This window comes from Lineus longissimus, chromosome 5 (genome assembly GCF_910592395.1).
Source record: "Lineus longissimus chromosome 5, tnLinLong1.2, whole genome shotgun sequence".
NCBI classification, from domain to species: domain Eukaryota; kingdom Metazoa; phylum Nemertea; class Pilidiophora; order Heteronemertea; family Lineidae; genus Lineus; species Lineus longissimus.
In genome coordinates, this window is record NC_088312.1 from 16,055,823 (window position 1) to 16,081,784 (window position 25,962).

Below are 25,962 nucleotides of genomic sequence, written 5' to 3' on the forward strand. Positions count from 1 at the left end.
TTTCCTCTCCTTGAAGCGATCACACCATCCCACCGACGCTTGAAAGCGCACGTGCTCTGGTCTTCTCTGGATGAGACGGTCCCTTTCTTCCTGTGGCAGATCATCCCACCATTCGTTAAAGAGATGGGTGGCTTTCTCCTGTATCTCTAAACATGAAACTGTTAGTCCTTTGGCCCTTTCGACAAGAAACCACCCGTGTAGCATGTGTTCAATTTCGGGCCAGTAACCATCATGATCATCCCGTAGTTTGCGGCGAGCTTTCTTGTGGTCCGTTGCAGCTTCTTCAAACTTTGTTCGTTGCGGTTCCCACTTTCGGAATGTATCGAATGGTATCCGGTAGTGCTCGGCATATTCACGAGCAGTCTGTACCGTTCCAGCAGCCAGGACATTTTCGAAGTCAGTTAGATGTTGACGTTTTTCTTTAACTGTATAGCTTCGGCGGCGGGCAGGTAACCCACCTTCCGCCATCATTGAGTCTTCGATTTGTACTGATCTGAACGTCTCCTTCCATGTAGATGTTGTTTTAAGCCCTTCCTAACTAAACGTTTTTTACCAATGAAATGGAAGCATTAATTTTACCAAAGCATGTTGCTTTAAAGTCCACGCAAAGCAATAAATCAAAGAATGAGGAATCCTAACAATGAGGCAGCCACCACGGTGTATGCCTGATCTATAATTGGTCCAAGAAAGATGAGTAGCTACTGATCAAGCATTGTATAGTGATCACCACCTATTGCCTAATCAATAGGATACTGTAGCCTGAAGAGCGTGTCAATCATTCATGAAGTAAAACTGGTCATTGACACGTTCAAATTTTGACAAGGCATTCAACTTGGCTACCCATGGTGAATTAGTGTAGTATTATCATTTGAATGGCATTTCTGGGAGGAGCTATGACTTAGGCCAGGTCATGCCTACCAGACCTTATATCTGGGATTCTAGTGTATGTAAACGTTTATCACTTCAGGTGTGACTGTGGAAACTGCACAGCTCAAATCACTGGAACAGAGTCGATGTGCTGCAGTGACTATTCCCCAGTTCTGGCCAAGAAGGAAAGTTATGAGCCAGATGGAGTTGCCTGCATAACTCTGTCGCTGTCACTGACACTGACCTGTGTCGCTGTCACCTTGCTATGGTTGGAACACAAGAAGACACTATGTGGTATCACAGGCCCCAATAGGGCCTACACATTATGTATAACAACCGACCTCAGCAGCCTCGGGCATTAAATGCAATTGACATGGTTGTGTAGCCACTGTACAGTGGATGACATGTGCCATTTGGGTAGTATGAGTGTTGTGTGCATCAGCAGTGTATAAATCATGAAATAGTGTTCAACTCACTTCTTGATGTTTACGTTTTTTGGCTAACGAACGTTCCTTTGGAGGCTGTCGCATGTAAGTGGGGTTGGTTAAATCGAATACAGATGGAACAGCTGTTTTTAACAAGTGGCAATTAATATTCAGTTGGATGCAGATATCCGGCTTCATGTGATAATCAGTATCGATAAAGTGATCACTGCAAAGTTTGGCCGAAGGCCCAGGCTTCCAACACTCCAAACGTTTGCACTTCCGAATCCACAGCTTCCTCCTCTCTCGTTCAACTGGCTTTGGAAATTCATGAAAATGGGTCCCATCCGTCATTCGATTGTTCTTTGTGCTATCCTTCACACAATTCGGAGCCACACAATACACCATAGTGAATGAAACACATTACTTCCAGGTGTGCATAATTAATTAAGGCCCTCCTGCTTTTATGATTGCATGACATGTACAGATAGCCTGATCTACATCACAACTTTTGCTTAACCCGCCGCCTGGCTCTAACAAGCCAGTTGCTAGCCTGATTAGGTAATCAAGTTGTCAAACACATAATTGGCTATATCTTCAAAATGGATGGAGCTAATTGCATTTGGTTTTCTGTATTGTATAAAGTGTTAGGTACACTTTTGAAATCGTCTTACAGCAGAAAATGGCAAAAAACCTGGAGTTATGGCCTTTAAAATGGTACTTTCTCCATGCTCATAACTTTTTCCCAGAGTTAATCAGCGAGGAATGCTTTCACAGCCAAAAAGATTCATCCAAGCTTGTCAAACCATGAAATTTTCGTTCTACATTATGTGTGATATTTTCAGGGTTTGGGGGCGCTGAAGGGGGTGATTTTTGATGGCTTTTAACCCGTAAATCAGCATTTTGACCATAACTGGTTAATTTGAGCCCCAAAACCACATAAGTAAGCCAGTAGGACTGAAACTTCATTATTTTCTTCATATCAAACACACCTTGTTCTAAATTTATGAGATATTATATTTTAAATGGCAAATACCATTAAACTGGTCTGGTGAGACCACGCATTGATCTCAAACTGAATTACTTTCGTGTACAATCATGAGCTGATTGGTTTAATCCAGGTGCGTGACCGATAGGGAACCTTCGACACATAAGGCCTTTATGCCAAAAAAATTGCTTCCTCTACACACTTCACGCAAGCTGCACTTTGAAACCATGTTGCAAATGCCAGGCAGTGAGTTAAAGCTTACGGATTAATTCTCGAGTAAGACAGAAGCCGAGCTCTCGGGAATGTTTGTGATGTGCATTTAGATTTTCTACTGAATAGATAAGGCCTTGCCTTCTGAAATTTACAGAAAGTTTACTGAATTTTCCTGAAATTTAATCTTGCTCAGCAATGCAAGAATTGTTCAAAGCACGATCTACACACTGCCGACAACAGCTCTGTTCTATGTGTGGTACAGGTGAGATACGCACAAGACTACTGGTTAGAAGATAGTGTGTGATTGACTGAGACTGATAGACCTGGTCAATGCCGGTTTCTGTTACCTAATGAAATCGAAGCTTACTAACAATGTTCGTCTGGAATGTTTGTCTGGTGACGATCAGTCAAATATATTCATGATCGGTGAGTGCAAATCATGTTTCCAGACTAAAGCAGGTATTACGAATGCTTTTTCTTCGAATATGCGAGGAGTGCGATTGACTGCGGCCTTCCTCGAAATTTACGAGCGCTATGGAGTGCGGGAGTGATCGCACCCATCAAAAAGAATGGCCTGATATACCCATTACCCCCAGTGCATGAATCAAAAGCGAGGCATTCTCTGCCGACAGCGTAGGATGCACATTGAGTGAGACAAGGCCAGAGATCACTATAAAAAATATTTGGATAAAATGTCTGAACATGATTCGACCACCGACTGCTGAACTGTAAACTGACCAAATGGGTATATTCAGTGCACAGCACAAATGCACAGCACAAACATTCCCAAAACCTCGGCTTCGGGTTTACTCGGGAAGGTCTATTTGACCCGTCAGCTTTAACCCTTCATTATAAACACTGTTCAAAGACGGCAGAGTATACTAACACAGAAGTAAAAATTAGCATGTTCCACAGCTGTAGGGAAGTCATACTAAGACTGCACTGCTGGTCAACATCAGCAACAGGGTTGAAAGAAATGTGCTATTTTAGTCAAAGACAAATGGCCAATTTCCACAAATTATGAAATAAAAACCCCACAAATAATATCAAGTATCATTATTAGATGTTCCTGTGACAAAAATGTGAATATGATCCATTTCATAGTTTATGATTAAAACACTTAGTTTTGGCCCCCTGGTTGCCAAAACGAACCTTGGATCAAACATAAATCAAGTCTCAGAGGTGGTCACTTGGCCCAGGGTGTACCCAAATTTCTAACCCTAAGTTTCTGGTCAATAATTGCTATGTTTAGGCAAAAAGTAATCAACTCTTCAGAGATCCCTCATGTCTGGAGAAGATCTGTCACATTTTGCAGTGGTGCTGAAAACTCTAATTACCCATTTGTCATGATTGAAAGCAATTAAAACAGCTTTCTCAACCATACAAATGTAGATACAGCTTAAAAGCTGACTTACCCACTCTTTGTGCTGCACCACTGTAACTTGGCTATTGGTTTACAAGGGTCTGGTTTGCCATCTTTGCCCATTTTTGCTGAATATAAAAAGGAAAAATAATACATGAAATGTACAATAACAGACATAGCTTCTGGATGTAAACATAACAGGACATTGAAAGAATGAACTAGCCCTGCAATCTCCCATGGGCATAGTTAATCCAATTCAAATCACCAAGGCTTGCCCAGGGATGCAGGCCAACACCCCTGATCACTTCACACACTTCACAAGTAACAGCCAGCATGAGTGTCCCCAGGCAAGTACAATGGCATCACCCTCTTAACCCTTAGAGTGACGCAGACATTTGGTAACATCCAATAAATACCACATCCACAGGCCGCCAGCGTTTCGGTACATCTTTGACATCGTCAATGCAATACTGCCCCTAGCGATCTTTGATGAAACTAAATTTCCTGGAATTATCCTGGTATTGATTCAGTGAAACTTAGGCTAGATGTAACAGCAGTTTTGATTGGATGATGGCTGAAACTGACGTGTTTTTGAGCAAATGTAAAGTTGCAAAACAAATTTTAGTAGCCACTATCCTTCTAGACATTTAACAGCCAGGGGCCATTGTGCTCACCGTATAGATATTTGGTGCTTTGGAATTCATCCTGGTTAAGAAACATTGTACATGTAGAGTATATAGGTCAAACCAAAGTCGGTATGACATGTGATGTATCGTTGCTTGGAGTAAGTACCATAAGAATATCATCAAAAACAAGTCACTAATAAATGAGATATTGCACTTTTCACCTATTTAATTTTGGCCTCCTGGTGGCCAAGTTGAGTACCAGATCAGATCAAAATTCGGTGTCCGAGGTAACATGACGTAGGGAGTCATGTGTACCAAATTTCAAGTTAATAGCTTTAGTAGTTAAGAAACGTGCCATAGTTACACTCAAATGACCAATTTACGCCATTTGACCTCTGTGACCTTGAAAAGCAGGTCAAAGCAAAAACCTATATGATATGTGTTTTATCCTTGCTAGGAAAACCTACCATAACAAGAGGCCCAAGGGCCTGGCGCTCAGCTGAGTTAATATCATTAATATTTTCCCGGTGTTTAGTTCATTATGCATGAAAATGGCATGCTCCATGGTATTTGATATCCTTTTGCGTTCACTACGGTACCAATGTTTTTGGTTGACATAATTTGCCACTGTTCATTCCTCAATCCTGACCATAATTCGGGTGAAATCATCGTATGAAAATATTTAACGAAACATGAAGTTTATGCCATGAATGAGGATACTCATTGTCATAGCCTCGTTTACAAGTACGAAGTATTTTCCCGCGAATATTCAAAACTGCTTGGCTCCTTGCCAGTTAAATAACATGTGACTATACACAAAATAGAAAACTTTGATGGAAATTGTAAATCATTTTTTTATCTATCAGGGGAAACAAGCTGATGATGATCGAATAAATCATTCATGAGAAATCGTTTTGTTGCTGAAGCTTGCATGACGAAGTTGATGCTAAACCTTTTCTTGTGCTCTACTGCGCCACCGTAGTTTTCTATTTAGACCAGCGATGACGTCATTTCTGGTGATTCCCTACGTTGTCCAATGAGCGCTTTTTAAAATGTGCCATTTGGTATTGTACAGTATGCAATGTATTTTTTCAGCGCTGCCAGTTGCCGAACAGAATGCCGTAGCTCCCTCAATTTCCAATCAATTTTTATGGGAGTGACATTATTGTATTGCTTAGAATGTCTACTTTTTACTCATGAAATTGAAAGAATCGTAGAACTAAAACATAATAGGCGAACAGAATCATGCCGATTCACTGCACATACTGTGGGAATTCTCCACTTCAAAATACATCGGCGATGTCATCGCGAACAGAGCATGCACTTCCGATATCGTTTTCACAGAAATGTGGCCAAATTTTCAAGGACTAATTTCTGAATTTAGTCCCTAAAGATCTTATGACTACCACTGAAACGAACTAGTGATAATATCGCCTACCAGACTACTTTTTAAGCAGAAAATTGGGTACTTGAGTGTCATTGAGCTCCAGGCGTAAACAACATGCCGCCATTTTGTCTCAGCTTCGGTATTTCGTAAGCCGCTTATAATGCACCTTCTCAATTAAAACCAACATAATAAGGCCTTACATCGTTGATTGAATAGGAACACCACACAAAACACAATAAAGTGGGGGTACAATCGATTACGAAGCTGAAGTGAACAGTGATTTATTCCTGGCGCTACTGCTTTTGTTGTGTAGCTGCCATGTTTTGAGAACTGGCAAATAGGAGACTTCATTGATGGCTGACGTCATCGGGCGGGAATTTGAATCGGCAGAAATAATTAAAAGGCAGGTAGCGCCCTCTCCTGTTAAAATTTTGAACTTTTTCTCAATAAAATAGATTTTCAAGAATTTTATCTTAATATTAGAGCATATTTCGACTAATTCTGCTGCTCCTAGGCCGATATAGGCCAGTTTCCTTCATGCACTCTCGCTCGCAGGAAGTAGGTCGAATGGCGACACATTTTGTTTTGAAAGTAGAGTTTGACCAGAAGTATCCAGAAATGCAAAATTGAAGTCTCTAGGTCTTACGGTTACAAAATGTGCACCATGGGTTTAACGGACGGATGGATGGATGGATGGATGGACAGACGGACGCCACTGAACAACTTATTTGACAAGCTCGGCTGACTTAGTCAGCGGAGCTAAAAATGTTATTGAAAACGAATCACCAATAAGCGAGATATCACACTTTCTAGGTTTTCACTTTTGGCCCCCTGGTGGCCAAGTCTAGAATCAGACCGGACTGAAATTCAGGGTCAGAGGTCATCTTACCAAGGGGGTCTTTTGTACAAAGTCTCAAGTTCATAGCGTGCCACAGTTACGCTCAAATGGCCAATTTACACCATATCACCTCTGTGACCTTGTCAAATACGTCAAATCAATAACCCGTATCATGCGTGATGTATCCTTGCTTAGAGTATCTACCGTAAAATTTTTTTACCAAAATGAATCAGTAATAAGCGAGATATGGCACTATTCAAATTTTTGCTTTTGGCCCCCTGGTGGCCAAGTTAAGAATCAGACTGGACCAAAATCAGTGTCACAGGTAATCTGACCTAAGGGGTCATGTGTAGTTTAAAGTTCAGAGCCTTAGTGGTTAAGAAACGTGCCATAGTTACACACAACCAGCCAATTCACACCATTTGACCTCTGTGACCTTGAAAATAAGGTCAAATCAAAAACCCGTACGATATGTGATGTATCCTTCCTCTGAGTACCTACCATGAAAATCAATTTGAAAACAAGTCATTATTAAGCGAGATATTGCACTTTTTACCTTTTATAGTTTTGGCCCCCTGGTGGCAAAGTCTAGAATCAGATCAGACAGAAATTTGGTGTCAGAAGTTATATGATGTAGGGAGTCATGTGTACCAAATTTGAGACAATACCATCATTGACTATTCATAGGTTGGAGGGTCCAGGCCTAGCAATTAGACGAGTGCATGTTTTTAACTCTCAAGTACATAATTGGGGAGGTATTGAAAAAATATTTGCTGTGGCAAGTCTACAGATATAAAGAAATTATTTGATGAAAAAAATAATTTCGAATTTTGCTAATTTGGTAATAGGGGGCGTGTTTTGAGATTTTTCTGCCAGTTGGCTGAAAAGAGTGGACATATCAATGTCTGTCTAATTTGTCGATTATCAAAAAATGTCCGTGGTCAACTACCAGTTTACTTTTCACCATTTACTTGCCCGACTGTCCGGAACATCATATAAAAATTTCAGATTCACAACCCCACGCATAATTTGATGCGTCGCGGTCAAACATTGACAATTGAACTGCTAAAAGGCTAAAAAAGAGGCCCAAGGGCCTGGCGCTCAGCTGAAATATATGAACATGGAAAGAACCCGATAGATCTCTTTCAACCTCAGTTTTGTCAATATATCAGGCAAACATACCAAAGTAAAAAGACTTTTAAATGGTGACAAATATGCCACTTATTAGTCAAATCTAAGTGCCTGAGCCAGGCTGACCTTGAAAAGTAGGTCAAATAGAAAGCCCATGTGATATCATGTAAAGGAGACTTATTGTACACCAACCATAAAATTCATGTCACTCTGGATACAGCAAAGGCTTTAAAATAGAAAAAAAAAACCAAGATGGCCGCCCACCAAATTATTCAAAAAAGTAAAGAAAATGTATTTACAAGTGAAAAAAGTAAAAATTAAAAAAAAAAAAATTGACCCGAAGTGGGATTGGAACCCACAACCTTCAGAGTCATACAAGAGCGGGAAATTCAAATCAAGGTTAAACTAGGTCAACACAGATTTTGGCTCAGTAACGCCAACTGGTAGTATCAATCAAAACTACTCTCAGTAGTTTCAAGACCTACATGCATGCGGTCCTTTTCAACTTTATTTCAAGCTTCTATCTGCTTGAATAAAGCGCCAAAAAATTGTTTTGTGATTTAGGCTTTTTGCCCCCTGGTGGCCAAACTGTTAATCCTGCCGGACCCACACTTGGTCTATTCAGGAGTCCTGAAGGGTCTAAATGGCTTATAGGGAAAATCTATCGCCTATCCGCCATAGTTTTGAAACGTGCCTGTTTAACGGACAGACAGACAGACAGACAGACAGACAGACGGACATTCATTCTACCATTTACTCATATGAATAGCTCAGCTTGTCAGCTGAGCTAAAAAATCAATGGTGGTCTTGTCCTATTTCAAGTTCATAGCTTTATTGGTTAAGAAACATGCCACAGTTACACTCAAACGGCAAATTTACGCCATTTGACCTCTGTGACCTTGAAAAGAAGGCCAAATCAAAAACACGTATGATATGTCATTATATCCTTTCTAGGAGTACCTACCATAAGAATGTCATCAAAAACAAATCACTAATAAGTGAGATATCACACTATTTATATTTTCAGTTTTGGCCCACTAGTGGCCAAGTCAAGAATCTGACTGGACCGAAATTCCGTGTCAAAGATCATCTGACCTAGGGGGTCATGCGTAAAAAGTTTTGAGTCCATAGCCCTAGCGGTTAAGAAAGGTGCCACTGTTTTTGAAATAGGATACGACGACGACAGACACTGCGCTGTTGTATAGACTCCCCTGTGGTGAGCCAATGAAATGGTCCAGGGATCATGTGCTCACCTGGGGTAATGTAATGCATGTCATTTGCAGTGTATATAGGGAGAACAGTTTCTGGCTAGTTCTTAGCAGTTTTAATTCCATTGAATAATATTATTCTTCAAAGAAAATTACTGGTACCATCTAAGTATAGCATTTTGGTTATAAAGTTGACTGAATTTCAGGGTTATTGAAGAGTGTACAGGTCACATGGAAATTGGTTGACATCTGTTCAACAGTGTAGGAGTACTAGAACTTCATTGGATTTTCAAGATGGCGGCCATATTTGTCTTTGGATTTGACTGAAAATTAGGGATATTGATAAGAGTACATAGATTCATAATCATATGAAGTGAGGTTGCAATCTGATCATTAGTATCGGAGTAATAGGACTTTGTTTAATTTTCAAGATGGCTGCCTGGCCATGATTGATTGATTTGACTGAAAATTAGGGATGTTGCAGAGAGAACATGGATATACAATTACATGAAATTTGGTTGCAATCCGACTTTGTTAAATTTTTTAGGATGGCCACCTGGCGGCCATATTTGAAGTCCGAGCAAGACAATTTTTTTGGGTTGAATAGAGGGTCCCTTGAAATATGTCCTCACAAGTTTAGAACCTTCTAGCTCAAATAGAAACGAAACGTGCCACCTATCAGTGATTTAGTGAACTTTGACCTCTGTGACCTTGAAAAGTAGGTCAATCTAAAACCCGGGTGATATGTCATTTAACCTTATTAGATACTCCACCAAAAAAAATTTGTCACTCTACGTACAACCATTTGCTTCAAAAAGGCAAAAAAACAATTTCCAAGATGACCACCTGGAGGCCAGAAAGTAGGTCATATCGCGAAAAAGAAAAACATCTCTGGGCATATTGCCCAAAGCTACCATCACACCAAGTTTTAGCCATCTAGCCCTAGCGGTGACGAAACATGCTCCGCTAACGGACGACGACAACGACGACAGACGCCGGACGCTATGGTATCGTATAAGCTCCCCAGAGTGAGCTCAAAATGGCTGCGCCCATGCAGAAGCAAAATCGCTACAGTTTGCGTGAAGTTTTGGATGAAATTCATAACGATTCTGATTTGGATGTTGTTCTAAGTGACTCTGGAAGTGATTATGATGGTGACAATAGTGAGGATGATGATCATTCTAATTTTAATTAAATTGCCCCATCGAGACGAGTTTTTGGGCCAAACCAGTAATAAGGCCTATGGTTCTTCACCAACAGAAAATAATATACTGCGGAATTCCCCACCTGACCACATTTTGGCAGGACTATCAGCTGATGATGTCATTTGATCGTCAATGATGTCACAGTGCGTATGAGACTTCCAGCCATCACATGACGTGACATATTCTAACAGTAATTGTGGAAGACACCCAACTTGACTCTACGTCAAACTTAGTTGCAGCAGATTTTTCCATCAGTCTTTTGCCTTGTTCAAATTCCATGATTATTCTAACTTTGGTGACAAAAATTCAGGATAATTCTGACTCTAATGACGGCGGGGTGAAAAGAGAGTTTTTTACTGAAAACTGGCCGGCCTGGGGTTATGGTAATCCCAAAACCAGTGCAGCACTCTAAGGGTTAAAGAGCCAGGCAAGGGAGGAATTTAATTCGCGACAACCAACAGTTGACATGTGCGACAAATAGATCTCTTATCTGCGGTTAAAACCAGTAATCGCTTATTTCGATATTAATCGTAGGTGGTTATTGTGATCACTGATTCTTGATGACAACTGAAAATGAGTAATTGTTGTTGCATGCAATAATGATTGCAGGTCACAGTGATTTAAATCGTTCGTTTGCGAGGCACTTGTCAGTCATATAAACATGGTTATGCTCGCACACAGTAGAACACCAGTCTGCCAACACACATTTGGCTATATTTGCAGTGTGCGCTGCATGAAGCATTCAAGTACAACATTTAATTCACCACACGGTACGAAAAATGTACATTTGAATGTAGTGCTCAATCTCTGTTATACCACAGGGTGCACTCTGGAGTAATTTTTGGAAAAGTATTCAACACAGCGATGCAATGGCATCTTTCAGAACTTGATCATTTAATTTAACTTAGGACGAAAAGCAATTACATTAAATTTTTGAAAGATAGTGGAGTTGTAAACTTATTCTAGCAAACCCGTGTATAAATAAACCACCTCTTTTTGCCCTATAAGCAAAAAAAAACAACCTATAAACTAACACTGTAACAGACGGACGGAAATTAGAGCCATCAGGTGATGGCATAGATTCGTCTCCAGGGAACTAACAGATGGGCAATATTTAGATGTGATGAGGAAATGATGGACAAGGTTAGGGTATTCTTCTCCATCTCCAGGAGGACTGTGACGTAAAAAGAAGCCTCATAACAAATAGCCTGCAGTTTGGAAATTAGCAATTATTACCCTCTAGTTTGTTTCTAAAAAATTAACTATAAACTTCGCCTTCTGCAATAGAGCATTGACATTGACTTTTAAGGTAGGCAGTTCCATGATTAACTGTGCGACAACACAAAAATCCTTTCATCAGGGATTTCAGTTTGATGAAAGACTGTGCCTTTTTTTCCTTGCAATAGAAATTACGTCAATCTGCAAACAACGCCCCTGGTATTAATCAAACTTTCTTTGTTTACATTTTAAAAAGATGATAAAATCAATGCCCTCAGGTAAATCTACAGTCAGTTTGTCTTCTGCTTGGAACATATAATGGCTACACCTGCATGCTGAAATCTCAACCGTACCTGTTCAATGCTGAGATATCAATCATGAATTTCCAGAAGACTGCAGGGTTTGGGTGTTTTTAGGCATTTTCAGTTAAAAAATCATGAAACAGTAATTGGAATGAAGTTAACCTTGATGCATCAAAGTGAAGTTGTATGTTTTTTAAAACAACAACTTTTCCAATAAAAAGAATAAAAATATTGATGGCCAAAAACCCTATCAAGAAAGAATTTGCCCACCTGGGGCTCTTTAACACTATCCTCAGTCCACCCGGTTGCCATAAGGTGGGTCAACTTACCATGTGGGTAGAGTATGTTTTGAGGTTTTTGAGGGTTTCTTGCAATCCAGGTAGTCAAACTACCATCCACATGACTACACATAAACTGTCGTCCTTCATGATGCCATGATATTGACCGAAGTGCCTGAAAAAGAATCCAAAAATGCTTACATTACAACTCGTTACAAAGCAGCTTCAATTTTCACTGAAATCATGAAAACTTTCATTTGATATTCATCAAAAGAAAGATCTTGTCCTTGTCCTTGTTCGAATGGAACAAGTAATTTTTTGCTCTTGCATTAACCTCTTGATTACCGGGCCATTCGAACCGTTCCATACCGGGACCTTTTTTGGTATTATTGTGAAGCCACGTGCATATGGCAAATTCTCCGTCTTCGTCACCACCACAGTGCCATCTATACAACATAAGTTCAAGTTGGTGAGTAGCAAACGACATCCCTGCATCGCTATACACTAGTAGAGCCGAGCCAGGTCATACCAGACAATACATAGAAAGGTTTATTCTTGTGACTGCTCAAGCAGTCGGTGGTTAGCCCAGAACCTAAATCTTATCAATTATATTACAATTAAATTACTAATTAAATTAGCTATTTATTGGTAATAAATTAGTCAGAAAAATCTTAGCAATTAATTTCTTAGTAATTTATTGGTCAGATTAATCTTAGTAATTAAAAAATTGGTACTTTCTTTGTAAGATAAAAATTAGAACAAAAAATTAGTAATTTTTTTTAGTAATAAATTACCAATTTATATCTTGTCAATTTTTTTCTTACAAGAATCTTTTAAGAATAATCTTTTTAAGATTTTAATTGCTAATTTTTTGGCAAAAATAATCTTACTAAGACATGTCTTACTAAATATTATCTTAATTAAAAATTATTCAGAAATTTCTTAGTTGATAATTACTGATATACAACACTTTTATGTCATAGTTACTTACACTCATGAACTGTCGCTCTGCGGACTGCAGAGCACAGTTGCGTCCAAGCATATCAAGTTTTTTTGCCAATTGCTCATCACAGTTGATTTTATCTGCATGGAGTAATTAGCTTTTAAGACAAGCTTACTCTTTGACACCAACAACTGAATTCATACTGCGTGTTACTACTTAACAACTTAGCTAATTACATGTAATTGAACTGCGTGCTAATCTCTTAAATGCTGTACTGATTTACACTCGGAAATAGAAACAAATCTAATAAATTACTCTACTCTTGACTTGTATTTCAATTAATATTAACATACAACTAGAATACAGGGATTAGTTCACTTTTATATAAAGTTTTCCATGAAGTTCGCTTGATGCTGCTCCACCAGTGTGCTTTAAGAGGTATGATGCTGTATTATAAATTGTTGACAGCATTTCATGAGGCAGGTGTACTGTTCCTTTAATGACAAACAAGTTCTAATCCCTCTCAGATGAGCATTCTTAGAGGAGACTACTTTAAAATTACACCATGGATGTATGAGCTTGTCAACTGTTCAATATAGTAGCCCTATAATAATAATAATAATAATAAAACGAAATTTGTATGGCGCCGCTCAAGTATATATCGCGGCGCCTCACAGAGATAAAAATGAAATGGCCAGGGCCATTGTGCTCACCTCATGTGGAGGAAAGATGGATAAAGAGCATGGTCTTGTGTCATGTAGTGTTAGGTTTGATGTAGGTCCAAGCAATTACAATTTCCCCAAAATGGCCAATTTACAGTACATTCGACCTCTGTGACCTTGAAAAGTAGGTCAAATCAAAGAAGACCCGGGTGACACATTGAATGGTTGTTAGAATTAGATGTACCTATGATATAAAATTGGTGCCAATCGGGCAAGTCATTACTAGGAATAATGGCATTTTGAAGAATTTAGGATTTGGCCCCCTCCCTGGAGGCCAAACGGCAAATCAGATCGCACCAAACTTCGGTACCTGAGATCACCTGACCAAGGGGTACATGTGAACTTAATTTGTGATCAATAGTCATTGCAGTTAAGAAACGTGCCATAGTTACGGCCCGACGGCGAATTTACGCCATTTGACCTCTGTGACCTTGACAAGAAGGTCAAATTAAAAACCTGTGTGACATATACTGTATGGTGGTTAGATGTACCCATGATATCAAATTGGTGGCAATCGGGCAAGAAGTTAAGGAATAATCACATTTTTAAGGTTTTTGGATTTTGCCCCCTGGTGGTCAAGTGGTGAATCATATTGGACCAAACTTCGGTCCCTGAGATCACCTGACTAAGGGGTAAATGTGTACCAAATTTGGTATCAATAGTCATTGCAGTTTAGAAACGTGCCATCGTTACATCCTAATGGCCAATTTACACCATTTGACCTCTGTGACCTTGAAAAGGAGGTCAAATCAAAAACCCGAAGGATATATGATGCACCTTTGCTAGAAGTACCTACCATATTTTTTTCAAAATTTCCCGACTACTATTAAGGGAGATATTGCATATTTTCACTTTTAACGTTTGGCCCCCTGGTGGCCAAACCATGAAACGAATCGGACCGAAACTTGGTCTCCCAGGTGTCATTACATAAGGGTACATGTGTACCAAGTTTCAACTCAATAGCTCTAACAGTTACGAAACGTGCCCTGCTAACGGACGACGGACGACGACGACGCGGACGACGGACGCCACGGTATGGGATAAGCTCACCTCTGCTAAGAGGTGAGCTAATAAATAGGCCTAGATACATTACTTAAAAACATTACGTAAAATGTATTAATACATATCATAAAATGATTTGAAAAGGTGGGTCTTCAGACTCTTCCTGAAAGCTGGCAGCGAGCTGGCAGATTTTATTGCCAGAGGGAGATCGTTCCAGAGCCTTGGGGCTGCAACTGAGAAGGAACGATCTCCAATGGTACGCCTAGTGTGTGGTACTGCCAGCTTCAGGGAGTCTGAAGACCGTAGTGATCTTGTTGGAGTGTAAAATTCAAGTTTTAGATAAAATGGTGACATGTTGTGCAGGTCTAAGGTATGACCCTTCTTATGCGAGGGCCCAGTGACGCATTGCACTAGATCGAATGAGCGAAGTAAGTCATTGAAACGGATGGTGGACTATAACTGCTAAGACAAGAAACTTTTTGTGGAAACTGCTTAACATGCAGTTTCCATGCAGTTTTCATGCAGCCATTCCTTTGTGTCCAGTACCCTATGCCTGCCATGTGAAGAAGTCTAAAATGTCCTCGAATAAAATGCCTGGTATTCTATAATATCTGAGCTTATGACATTCATGGAATCCATTGAACAACATACCATAATCCATCAGCGAATAGAACAGGGCCGGACACATTTTCCAAGGGGAAATTATTTACCTCTGCAATGGATTCTTTTAGTCTGCATTAGACTCTAATCAAAATAATTCATTGTCTCCCAGCTTTTGGTTATAATGCATCTTCTGGTTTGTGTAGGGACAGAGATAACATGACATGCCAGGGAGTAGCACATTACTGTGTTACACAGAGCGACATAACATGATGTTCAGTTATAAATATAGAGTATTTTGATGACAAAGTCACAACCAGAATGCCGGGAAAAGTGCACTCTTCATGGCGCTCACCGAAATAATGCGGCACTGGACAAGTGTGCATTTGAAGACGGTATAATACTATATATGCAAATTGTTTACAGCATTTCATTATGGAGGTGTTCTGTCCATTTAATGACAAACCAATTCCTTTCCCCAACAGACTAGTATTCTTAGATGAGACTTCTTAATTCGTAATTGTTTTGACCAGAACACAGGCATAAATCACTTCAATAAGTTATGTACCAAATGTGGCTCCGCGAGTTTGATTGAAAACAGTATGATACTGTATTTAATTACTTGTTGACAACATTTCATTAGCCAGGTGTACTGTCCCTTTAATGACAAACCAGTTTCAATCCCTCTTAGACTAGCATTCTTAGAGGAGACTTCCTAATTACACCATGAATGTATCACACCAATGGTTTAATATAGATAAGCCTTATACGCCAATAAGCCGGACATCAGTCAATGTTGCAGGCTTGTGCATATTGAACCAGGGGGACAATTTCTACCGCTACACCGAATTTCGCGATTTCGCATAGGACTCTAATCAAAATGATTATTGTATGCCAGCATTGAAGTTTATCATGCATCCCCTGGTCGGTGTTGGGACAGAGATAACAGGACAAGCATGAGGGAAGCTCAGTTCAACACAGAACATAATAACATTGTGTTCAGTTGTACATATAGTATTTTGATGACGAAGTCACAACCAGAATACAGGGATAAGTTCACATTAATCAGTTCTGCATGGCGTTCACCAAATGCGGTACTGAATACGTGTGCATTTGAAGACAGGCATACTATCACTTAAAATAGGTTATGTATGAAGTTCACAAAATGTAGCTCGGCTAGTGCATTTGAAGACTGTTTTATACTTTATATGTTAACTAGCATTGTACCCGTGGCGCAGGCAGGTTCAAATGGGCTATACCTTGAATAGATTCAATTGCAATGAAAATCTAATGCAATATCAAAGGAGCCATATCGAAGAGATAAATTAAACCAACCATTTGTCCACAGACTCGGACCTAGCTGTGGCGTGCATATAAAAGTATATCACACATGTCATACCGAATTTGGTTTGACCTATATACTTTACATGTACAATGTTTCTTAACCTGGATGAATTCCAAAGCACCAAATATCTATACGGTGAGCAAAATGGCCCCTGACCGTTTTATTTTCCAGTGCCTTTATTACCGTCTACCCATGAGGACATGTCAAAAACTGATTAATTCAAAATGGGGACATCACCATTGTTTCTATGACATCGGGTTTGGTAATGGTAGGCCTAATCAGGGTATACCTGGTCTAATGATCAATGTCCTACCTCTTATACCTAAACATTGAAATGTTTCAAGATAAACAAGCCAAATAAGTGATCCAAACATGAAATTAGGAAATCAGTTACAAATCAAATAAACCATTATCTCCCAAGTCTGTACATTTAAAAGCTTGCATTACCGGTAGGTTATTTATACAATATTGAGGGATGCAAGCATCCCCCGCACATTGCTCTGAAAGTGGAATGTCCATACAAAGACCATTAGGGTTCCCAAATGAAAGTATTAATCGAAATAAGAAACCAGAACAGGCTTGGGATAACATAACTGATTAAAAATCAAAATTATTCATTAAATATTCTTTTAATGCTGTATTTTTGAAACTTTTCAATGTTTAGATACTAACTAGTGTGTTATGAAATTTTTTAAAGAATATTATTCTCTTCAACTGGTTCAGTCTCGACCTATGTCTTAATCTTTTCTTGGGGGTGGGTGAGCTTTTGCTATGGCGAAGTGTCTGTCGTCATTTGGCTGGGCACATTTCGTAATTACTGGGTCTCTATCAACTTGAGCATTTGTAGATTTATCAGTTAATTGATCTTGACAGCCGTGTTTTGACTATTGAAAACCATAACGGTATACTGGAAATTTGATATACCTATTTCTGAGGCCTATGCAATGCCTACGCAACAAATATAGTTAAAGTTATGAATAGAAAAAGAAAACTCAAATTATATTGTGTACCTTCTTTACCTATTTATGCCATTTTCTGAACCTATTTTTTCAGTACCTTTTTTTCGGGTACAAGGGGGCCACAAGGGGGCCAAAACTGAAAATATAAATAGTGTGATATCTCACTTATTAGTGATTTGTTTTTGATAAAATGTTTATGGTAGGTACTCCTAGATAGGATGTATGACATATCATACTTGTTTTTGATTTGACCTACTTTTTCAAGGTCACAGCGGTCAAATGGCGTAATTTTGCCGTTTGAGTATAAATGTGGCACGTTTCTTAACCAATAAAGCTATGAACTTGAAATTTGGTACACATGACTCCGTACATTATATAACCTCTGACACCGAATTTCGGTCTGATCTAATACTCGACTTGGCCACCAAGGGGCCAAAACTAAAAAAGTTAAAAAGTGCAATATCTCGCTTAATAGTGACTTGTTTTCAATTTTATTTTTTTATGGTAGGTACTCAGAGGAGTTTTTGATTTGACCTAATTTTCAAGGTCACCGAGGTAAAATGGCGTAAATTGGCCATTTGAGCGTAACTATGGCACGTTTCTTAACCTCTACGGCTATGAACTTGAGACTTAGTACAAAGGACCCCCTAGATCAGGTGACCTCTGAGGCCGAATTTCAGTCTGCTCTGATTCTCGACTTGGCCACCAGGGGGCCAACAATGAAAACCTAGAAGGTGTGATATCTCGCTTATTAGTGATTCGTTTTCAAAAACATTTTTATGGTAGGTTCTCCTACCAAGGATACAACACATATCATATGAGTTTTTGATTTGACCTGCTTTTCAAGGTCACAGAGGTCAAATGGGGTAAATTGGTCGTTTGAGTGTAACTATGGCACGTTTCTTAACCACTAAAGCTATGAACTTGAACTTTGGAACACATGACCCCCTACGTCATGTAACCTCAGACACCGAATTTCGATCTCATCTGGTACTCAACTTGGTTACCAGGAGGCCAAAATTGAATAGGTGAACAGTGCAATATCTCGTTTATTAGTTACTTTTTTTGATGATATTCTTATGGTACTTACTTTGGTTTGACCTATATACTATACATGTACAATGTTTCTTAACCAGGATGAATTCCAAAGCACCAAATATCTAGACGGTGAGCACAATGGCCCTGGCCGTTTTATTTTCCTGTACCTTTATTATCTAGATTCCCTTGGAGCACTGACTGGTTGGGCTCAATGGAGGTAATGGCTGGTGTGAATACATGAGCGAGTTAATACATCCATGGTGTAATTAAAGAGTCTCATCTAAAAATGCTAGTCTAAAAGGGATTGAAACTGGTTTGTCATTAAAGGGACAGTTCACCTGACTAATGAAATGTTGTCAACAAGTAATTAAATACAGTATCATACTGTTTTCAAACGCACCAGCGGAGCCACATTTGGTGAGCTTCATACATAACTTATTAAAGTGATTTATGCCTGTGTTCTGGTTATGACAATTACGAATTAAGAAGTCTCATCTAAGAATGCTAGTATGAGAGAGATAGGGACTGGTTTGTAATTAAAGGGACAGTACACCTGCATGATGATGTGCTGTTAACAATCTATATCATAATACTATAAGGCGGCTCGATAAAGTGCCATTTGGGGGTAGTGTTTTGTCTCGAAATTTTGCACATATTTTGTCCTGATGCAACGTTATGTTTATTTTCGGAAATTTACTTCGGCGGAGCAGTTATGAGGGGTTTTTAATCAGACACTGTCAATTCTCCTTACCACTCACAGAAGCCAAGTCATAGCTGTTTAGTTATGCAGGGGCTTAATCAATTACCTGCACTCCCTGTGGGGTGGCTAACATTACCTGTTGAACGGCTGGCTGTAGGGGGATGATTGGAACAGCCTGTACCTGTTGACCTGCTGAACTAAGGTTAATGTTATTTTCAATCCACGATTGCAGGTCACCTGATGTTCGAGATTTCTCGGTGAAAGAAATTGTAAACAAACGTATGTGTGCAGTTCAAATGTAAACAAAAATGTATTTTTGGTACTTTCGGTTGCTGGACTTGGGTTTTCCCGCAGTAAGGAGCTGGGGTCAAATTGGTGGTCTATTGTTGATGGTGCTGTGTTAGCCAGAGCCAGCCCTTGATTATGAAGGGATTTTCAAATGAAGGTTACCATGGTCTGTTTATGTGCTCACCACAGCTTTCAATACTTGATCTGAAGATGTGCGCTGAACCTGAAATGGCCTTATCAAGGAGCTGCTCACGGTGCTGAACATTTAGCTTGCATGTCGAGTAAGTGCCTTGCCTGAGACCTGGCTACATGTAGGAGGAGCACGCATTTTAAAGTTATAGTAGTGATAGTGCAATTGGTTCCAGCCATTTGGAGGCCGACATGTGAAGGCCTATCTGGGTACTCCTTCTTCTCCGTATAAAAAGGCGCATATTGCTGACTAAGGAACGAGGCATTGCCTCATCATCTCTATCGGACCAACTGATGTATCGTTGCTTGGAGAAAGTACCATAAGAATATCATCAAAAAAAGTAACTAATAAACGAGATACTGCACTTTTTACCTATTTTAGTTTTGGCCTCCTGGTGGCCAAGTTGAGTACCAGATCAGATCGAAATTCGCTGTCCGAGGTTACATGACGTAGGGAGTCATCTGTACCAAATTTCCAGTTCATAGCTTTAGTGGTTAAGAAACGTGCCATAGTTACACTCAAACGTCCAATTTACGCCATTTCAACTCTGTGACCTTGACAAGTACGTCAAATCAAAAACCCGCACCATATGTGATGTATCCTTGCTAAGAGTATCTACCATAAAATATTTAGCAAAAACTAATCAGTAATAAGCGAGATATGGCACTATTCAAATTTTTTGTTTTAGCCGCCTGGTGGCCAAGTTAAGAATTAGACCGGACCGCAAATCAGTGTCACAGGTAATCTGACCTAGGGGGTCATGTGTACCAAGTTTAAAGTTGATAGCTTTAGTGGTTAAGAAACGTGCCAGTTACACACAAGTGGCCAACTCACACCATTTGACCTCGGTGACCTTGAAAATAAGGTCAAATCAAAAACCCGTAAGATATGTGATGTATCATTGCTCTGATTACCTACCATAAAAATAAAATTGAAAACAAGTCACTATTGAGCGAGATATTGCACTTTTTACTTTTTTTAGTTTTGGCCCAGTCAGGTGGCCAAGTCGAGAATCAGATCAAACCGAAATTCGGTGTCAGAGATTATAGGATGTGGGGCGTCATGTGTAACAAATTTCAAGTTCATAGCTTTATTGGTTAAGAAACGTGCCACAGTTACACTCAAACGGCAAATTTATGCCATTTGACCTCGGTGAGCTTGAAAAGTAGGTCAAATCAAAAACCCGTATGATATGTGACATATCCTTGCTAGGGGAACCTACCAACAAATCACTAATAAGTGAGATATCACACTATTTACGTTTTCAGTTTTGACCCCCTAGTGGCGAAGTCAAGAATCAGACCGGACCTAAATTCAGTGTCAAATGTCATCTGACATAGGGGGTCATGCATACAAAGTTTTGAGTCTATAGCCCTAGTGGTTAAGAAACGTGCCACTGTTTTAGAAATAGGATACGACGACGACGACAGACGACGGACGACGGACACTGCGGTGTTGTATAGACTCCCCTACGGTGAGCCAAAAAGGCACTGGAAAAAAAGGTACGGAAAAAAGGCACTAGGTAAAAAAGGCACTGGAAAAAAAGGCACTAGGAAAAAAGGCACTGGCTAAAAAAGGCACTAGGTAAAAAAGGCACTGCAAAAAAAGGCACTAGGAAATCTCTAGGTGAAAAATTCACATTTGCCCAAAATTCATTTGGGGTGCCCCCCCCCCCCCCCCGTGCATTTCTATATGCGTATGTGTTTTTTGTTAGTTTTTTTCTCTAGGTAAAAACCTGCAAACCTGCCCCAACCTGTTTTAGTTCACATGGGTGAGCTCTGGGGGTGATTTCATGTCATCATGTCTTAGTGTCGTCGCTTACTTGTTGACAGGTTTGAGAACTTAGTGATGGCATTGATATCAGAATGAATTTCGCAATGCGCTTTTCTTCGCAACATCATCGCATACTTTTGTTGTCACGAATTAAGAACCTTGGTTGACTACCTAAGGGTTCCCTACTGTTCTATGTGTTGTCCCAGGCATTCTATTATAACCAAGAACATATGTTGCAATTGATGAAAAGGAAGACATATGGCAATATGGTACATTTATAATTTCATCAATTAGAACAAATTTTAGAACAATAACCGATTTTATCGCGCGTCCCTGTCCGAGTTTACACCCCTTTGAAATTTTGGCCGTTTTTGCATCATCATGGAAGGTAGCAACTTTGAAAACATTTTATTTTAAATTGCAGAGGTTTACCAAACTACAATTCATTTTGGTAAATATATGGGTACCCTAGATCTCCCTAGTAGTATTTTCAGTGTAGTAAACCTTTGCAATTTTCATATAGGTGGCGCTCAAAACAAACCGGACGCATATTTCCAGGAATTGTCAACTATAATAACTCAAACTTGCATGACTAACCAACCTAGGTAACGAGTTCGTCGCACAGTACAGGAGCATCAGAGGCGGCTGCAGAACCTGTGTGTGGACTACAATGCGGGAACAAAGACCATGGAGCAATTCCTACATGGCATAGGACATTGTATTCGAATTGGCAATATCGTGTAATGTGCCAAATCAATCAACTGAAATACCGTTTCTCCATGTGCCCACACAGACTTTGATTTAACTACTTGTTAAACATCTGATCCCATTTGATGTGATTTTTTCACTGCCTTTTTTTCCAGTGCCTTTTTTACCCAGTGCCTTTTTTCCTGGTACCTTTTTTTCCAGTGCCTTTTTTACCTAGTGCCTTTTTTCCTAGTGCCTTTTTTTTCCTAGTGCCTTTTTTTCCTAGTGCCTTTTTTCCTAGTGTCTTTTTTGTCCTAGGGCCTTTTTTTGTGCCTTTTTTTCTGGTGCCTTTTTACCCAGTGCCTTTTTTCCAGTGCCTTTTTTACCTAGTGCCTTTTTTCCAGTGCCTTTTTTTCCAGTGCCTTTATTACCTACATTCGTCCTCATGTCATGACCAACATGGCGAAAGAGTTCCTTTAGCCATATATTGAATATACATATGTTATTATTAACAAGAGGCCCAAGTGCCTGGCGCTCAGCTGAAATGGATAGGTGAAGGCAAGGGCCAAGTGTGTGTCGGTACTGTTATTATGAGGCAACGTGAAGCTATAACGTCTAGCACGCAGAAGTGCTGATGCGAAAGACCTTCTTGCTATATCAGTGCATGCTGAAGTACTGAGTTGACGTCACCCTGGTATTATGACGTAAAGTAATTTCTATTGCTGTTGCAGTAGTGGGGTGTGTGTTGACGTCAAGGAGTTGTGTGGTGACGTCAAAGAGTGGAGTCCTTGTCTTCATGCAGCGTAGGTGGAACTAATAACATGCACATGGACACAAGGTACATAATTATTACAGTGTATGTTGTGAGGTGGGGCCTGGTGCTTTACAATGGTCAAATGAACCGACTGTTGTCTGGACATTGATGAAGTGAATGCAGCCAAATGTTTGGGACGGTCTTTTTTGTATGTGAAGAAAAGAAGATAAAGAGTTGGTTGACAAAATGAACTTTATTGGTGCGGCAGATATTTGATGCCTTTCGGCAGATATTTGAAGCGCCTTGCGGCAGATATATGTTGCCTTGCGGCAGATATTTGATAACGCTCTTCAGGAATGGAAAGCAGTAAAACAAGTAAGCACACCTTACTCTGAATGTGGGAACAGCAAGTGCTTTCCTGGACTTGAAATGTGCTAACGACTCCTCTTGCAATAACCAACAACAGTTAATCTGTAAAAAAAGAGAAGAGAAATTAACACTGACTGAATAAAAAAGGGTGACATAGACGGGGAAATGTACACCACCGGATACAGTCTGTGCTTGATCAGGCATCGGTCACATGATATCCTGAACAAGGCGGCATCTATGGAAGCAAATCCAGAAAGAGACTTAACCTTCGAAGGGCACACTTATCACTCAGTGAAAAGTCAGTCCTGGGGGTTGTTTTCCAATTCAAAATAAAAGTGTAACCTCTTTAAATTAGTCTCACAGACTGAACCATAACACTCAACAGCCAACCGTGCCCACATGATGTGAGCCGAGAGCTGGGCTTAAAGATGAGCGAGTGGTGTACTACATTTTGAAAATTGTCTATCGTCTACGACATGCGACAGAACAGGATCTAGTGGACTTAATGATGAGGTACTATCAAATAAGGTGTCCATCAAATGAATCATGAGGGCCTGTTGAGTTATACTCTAAGCCTGTCCTATAGGGCTAGGCTATCGTTTTTGTCTTTTTTACAGCCTACAGTACAGCCATGCATGCACAGCGCAGTGTACAGACAGTACAGGATTGCCAACCAAAAACATGAGCATTGCTGCGTAACGAAACTGCAGTGGAATTCATACTACGATGTCATAATGTGACTTTCAAAATAATTGTAAACAAACGTAAATGGCGAGATTTGTTGCAAATTTGCCAACCACAACAACTCAGGGACCGTCCCAAAATGGCCGACGGCGAATTCTCCGGTCGCTAGCGCAGTCCATAAACAAGCATCAATTTTACCAACTTTGGGTGCAAGCTTGGTCATAAAAGTTACAGAACTGTTAGAAATACATCTAAACAACATATATATACAGTTAAAAGTGCATAAAAATCCTGTTTCAACCTCCGGGCGCTACCTTCTTTTCTCCGCCACACGCTGGGCCCTACCGGTCGTTATTTAGTGTGACCGCCACCAGAGTGTTCATCACGATCTTTCGCCGTTTTAATTGCCCGTTTTAGGCAGATTAATCAATTATTACATGCATGCATTATATATCACCGAAATGATAATTGCGTAGGCTATTTGAAACTAAGTTCAGATATCATTTTCGATCTTTGAATTGAATTTAGGCGAGTGATTTTTGACACCCGGTCGACATATCAGGACTTGCAAAATTCACGCGAGATCGCTTGCATCATCGGCACGTTTGAAAACCGAATTTCACAAATTCCACAAATATTTATCACATACCATATGTATCACCACAAAGGTAACTCTCTAGACTATTTGAAACCAAGTTCAGATACTTATTTTCACAAAAATTCGAAGCTATGCAAGCGATTTTTCAGTGGTAGAGATCGACGGAAACAAATTTCTCGCTCTAAAATGACATGAGACGAGCACCAACTTTCGCTAATTTGTGCACAAAATTTCCGCAATATTATAAAAAACTATTGATAAATCTGAATTATATAGACTCTTTCCAGTACCTAAACAAATTTCAGGTACATGGTCATGTTGATTAAAAGAGTATCAGAGTATCAACCGATTGAACATGAGAAAGTTCACTCACCTTCATTGAAGCAGCGACTACCGCCATTTTTAAATGGTGGCATCTCTTCTATCGATCTGCCAATCAGCGGCACTGCTTGCAAAAAAGTTAAGCCACCGCTAAATTTGAAATCGCCAAAATTCAGGCAATGTGCCTGCAGCGCCAACTGGCGGTGAAAACTATATTATTTCCATTAAAAGTAAAAAATGAAAAAATATTTAAAAATATTCAGCCACATTTGAAAACAATATTTGCTCTGTGGACCGAGGTAAAAAGGGAAAGAAATCTAAACGCGAAATGACCTCATTCTCTTAATACAGGTCAGATCGCGCTGATTTTTTCGTTTTTTTAGTTCACCTTGGGCAACTCCTAATTTAGCACCGTCAACGAAGTGGCTAGGCCTTCCCGGTCAGAAATGTCCAATTTTGTCCACAGATGGGTCCCTAGATGGATGGATTGCAGGATGGACACAATTTGAACAGCTATACTACTAGCTCCGCTGACTTTGTCAGCTGAGCTAAAAATGGTCTATTACACTTTAACCTGAACTGAACTAGAGGCCTGTCGGCCTGGGAGCTTCGCTGGGTTAGTGGTGGAGTTGTATTAGGAGTAATGCAGGAGTACTCCAGTGTATCAACCACTCCAGGTGTACCTTACAGGCTTATATATTATCTGAAGTACTCCACTGGTAATTAATGTACCCGAACCAAGTGTCCCCAATACATACCAGCGCTAATATAAGCAGAAGTTTATAGTTGACCGACCAAGTGTACTTAAATGGTACAGGTGTATACATTGTACATAGATAAGTCACATCAGGGCGATTGTAAAGAAGCATATCCACATACATGAGCCAGGTGTATCATAGAAGACAAGTTCAGAGCACCAAAATAAATAATTTTACTGCACTCA

General features: G+C 39.8%; 1 protein-coding gene across 8 annotated transcripts in view; it reads right to left on the reverse strand.

Moving 5' to 3' along the window:
- LOC135487457 (syntaxin-binding protein 5-like) overlaps positions 1–25,962 on the reverse strand; it is a 368,020-nt gene that overhangs the window by 161,041 nt on the left and 181,017 nt on the right. For all 8 annotated transcript variants that reach the window (XM_064771115.1, XM_064771121.1, XM_064771120.1 and 5 more), the window contains exons 8-9: positions 12,098–12,221; positions 3,906–3,981 (exon numbers count right to left, since the gene is read on the reverse strand). In XM_064771115.1, the coding sequence (XP_064627185.1) occupies positions 3,906–3,981; positions 12,098–12,221 (200 nt within the window). The remainder of the gene's footprint in view (positions 1–3,905; positions 3,982–12,097; positions 12,222–25,962) is intronic.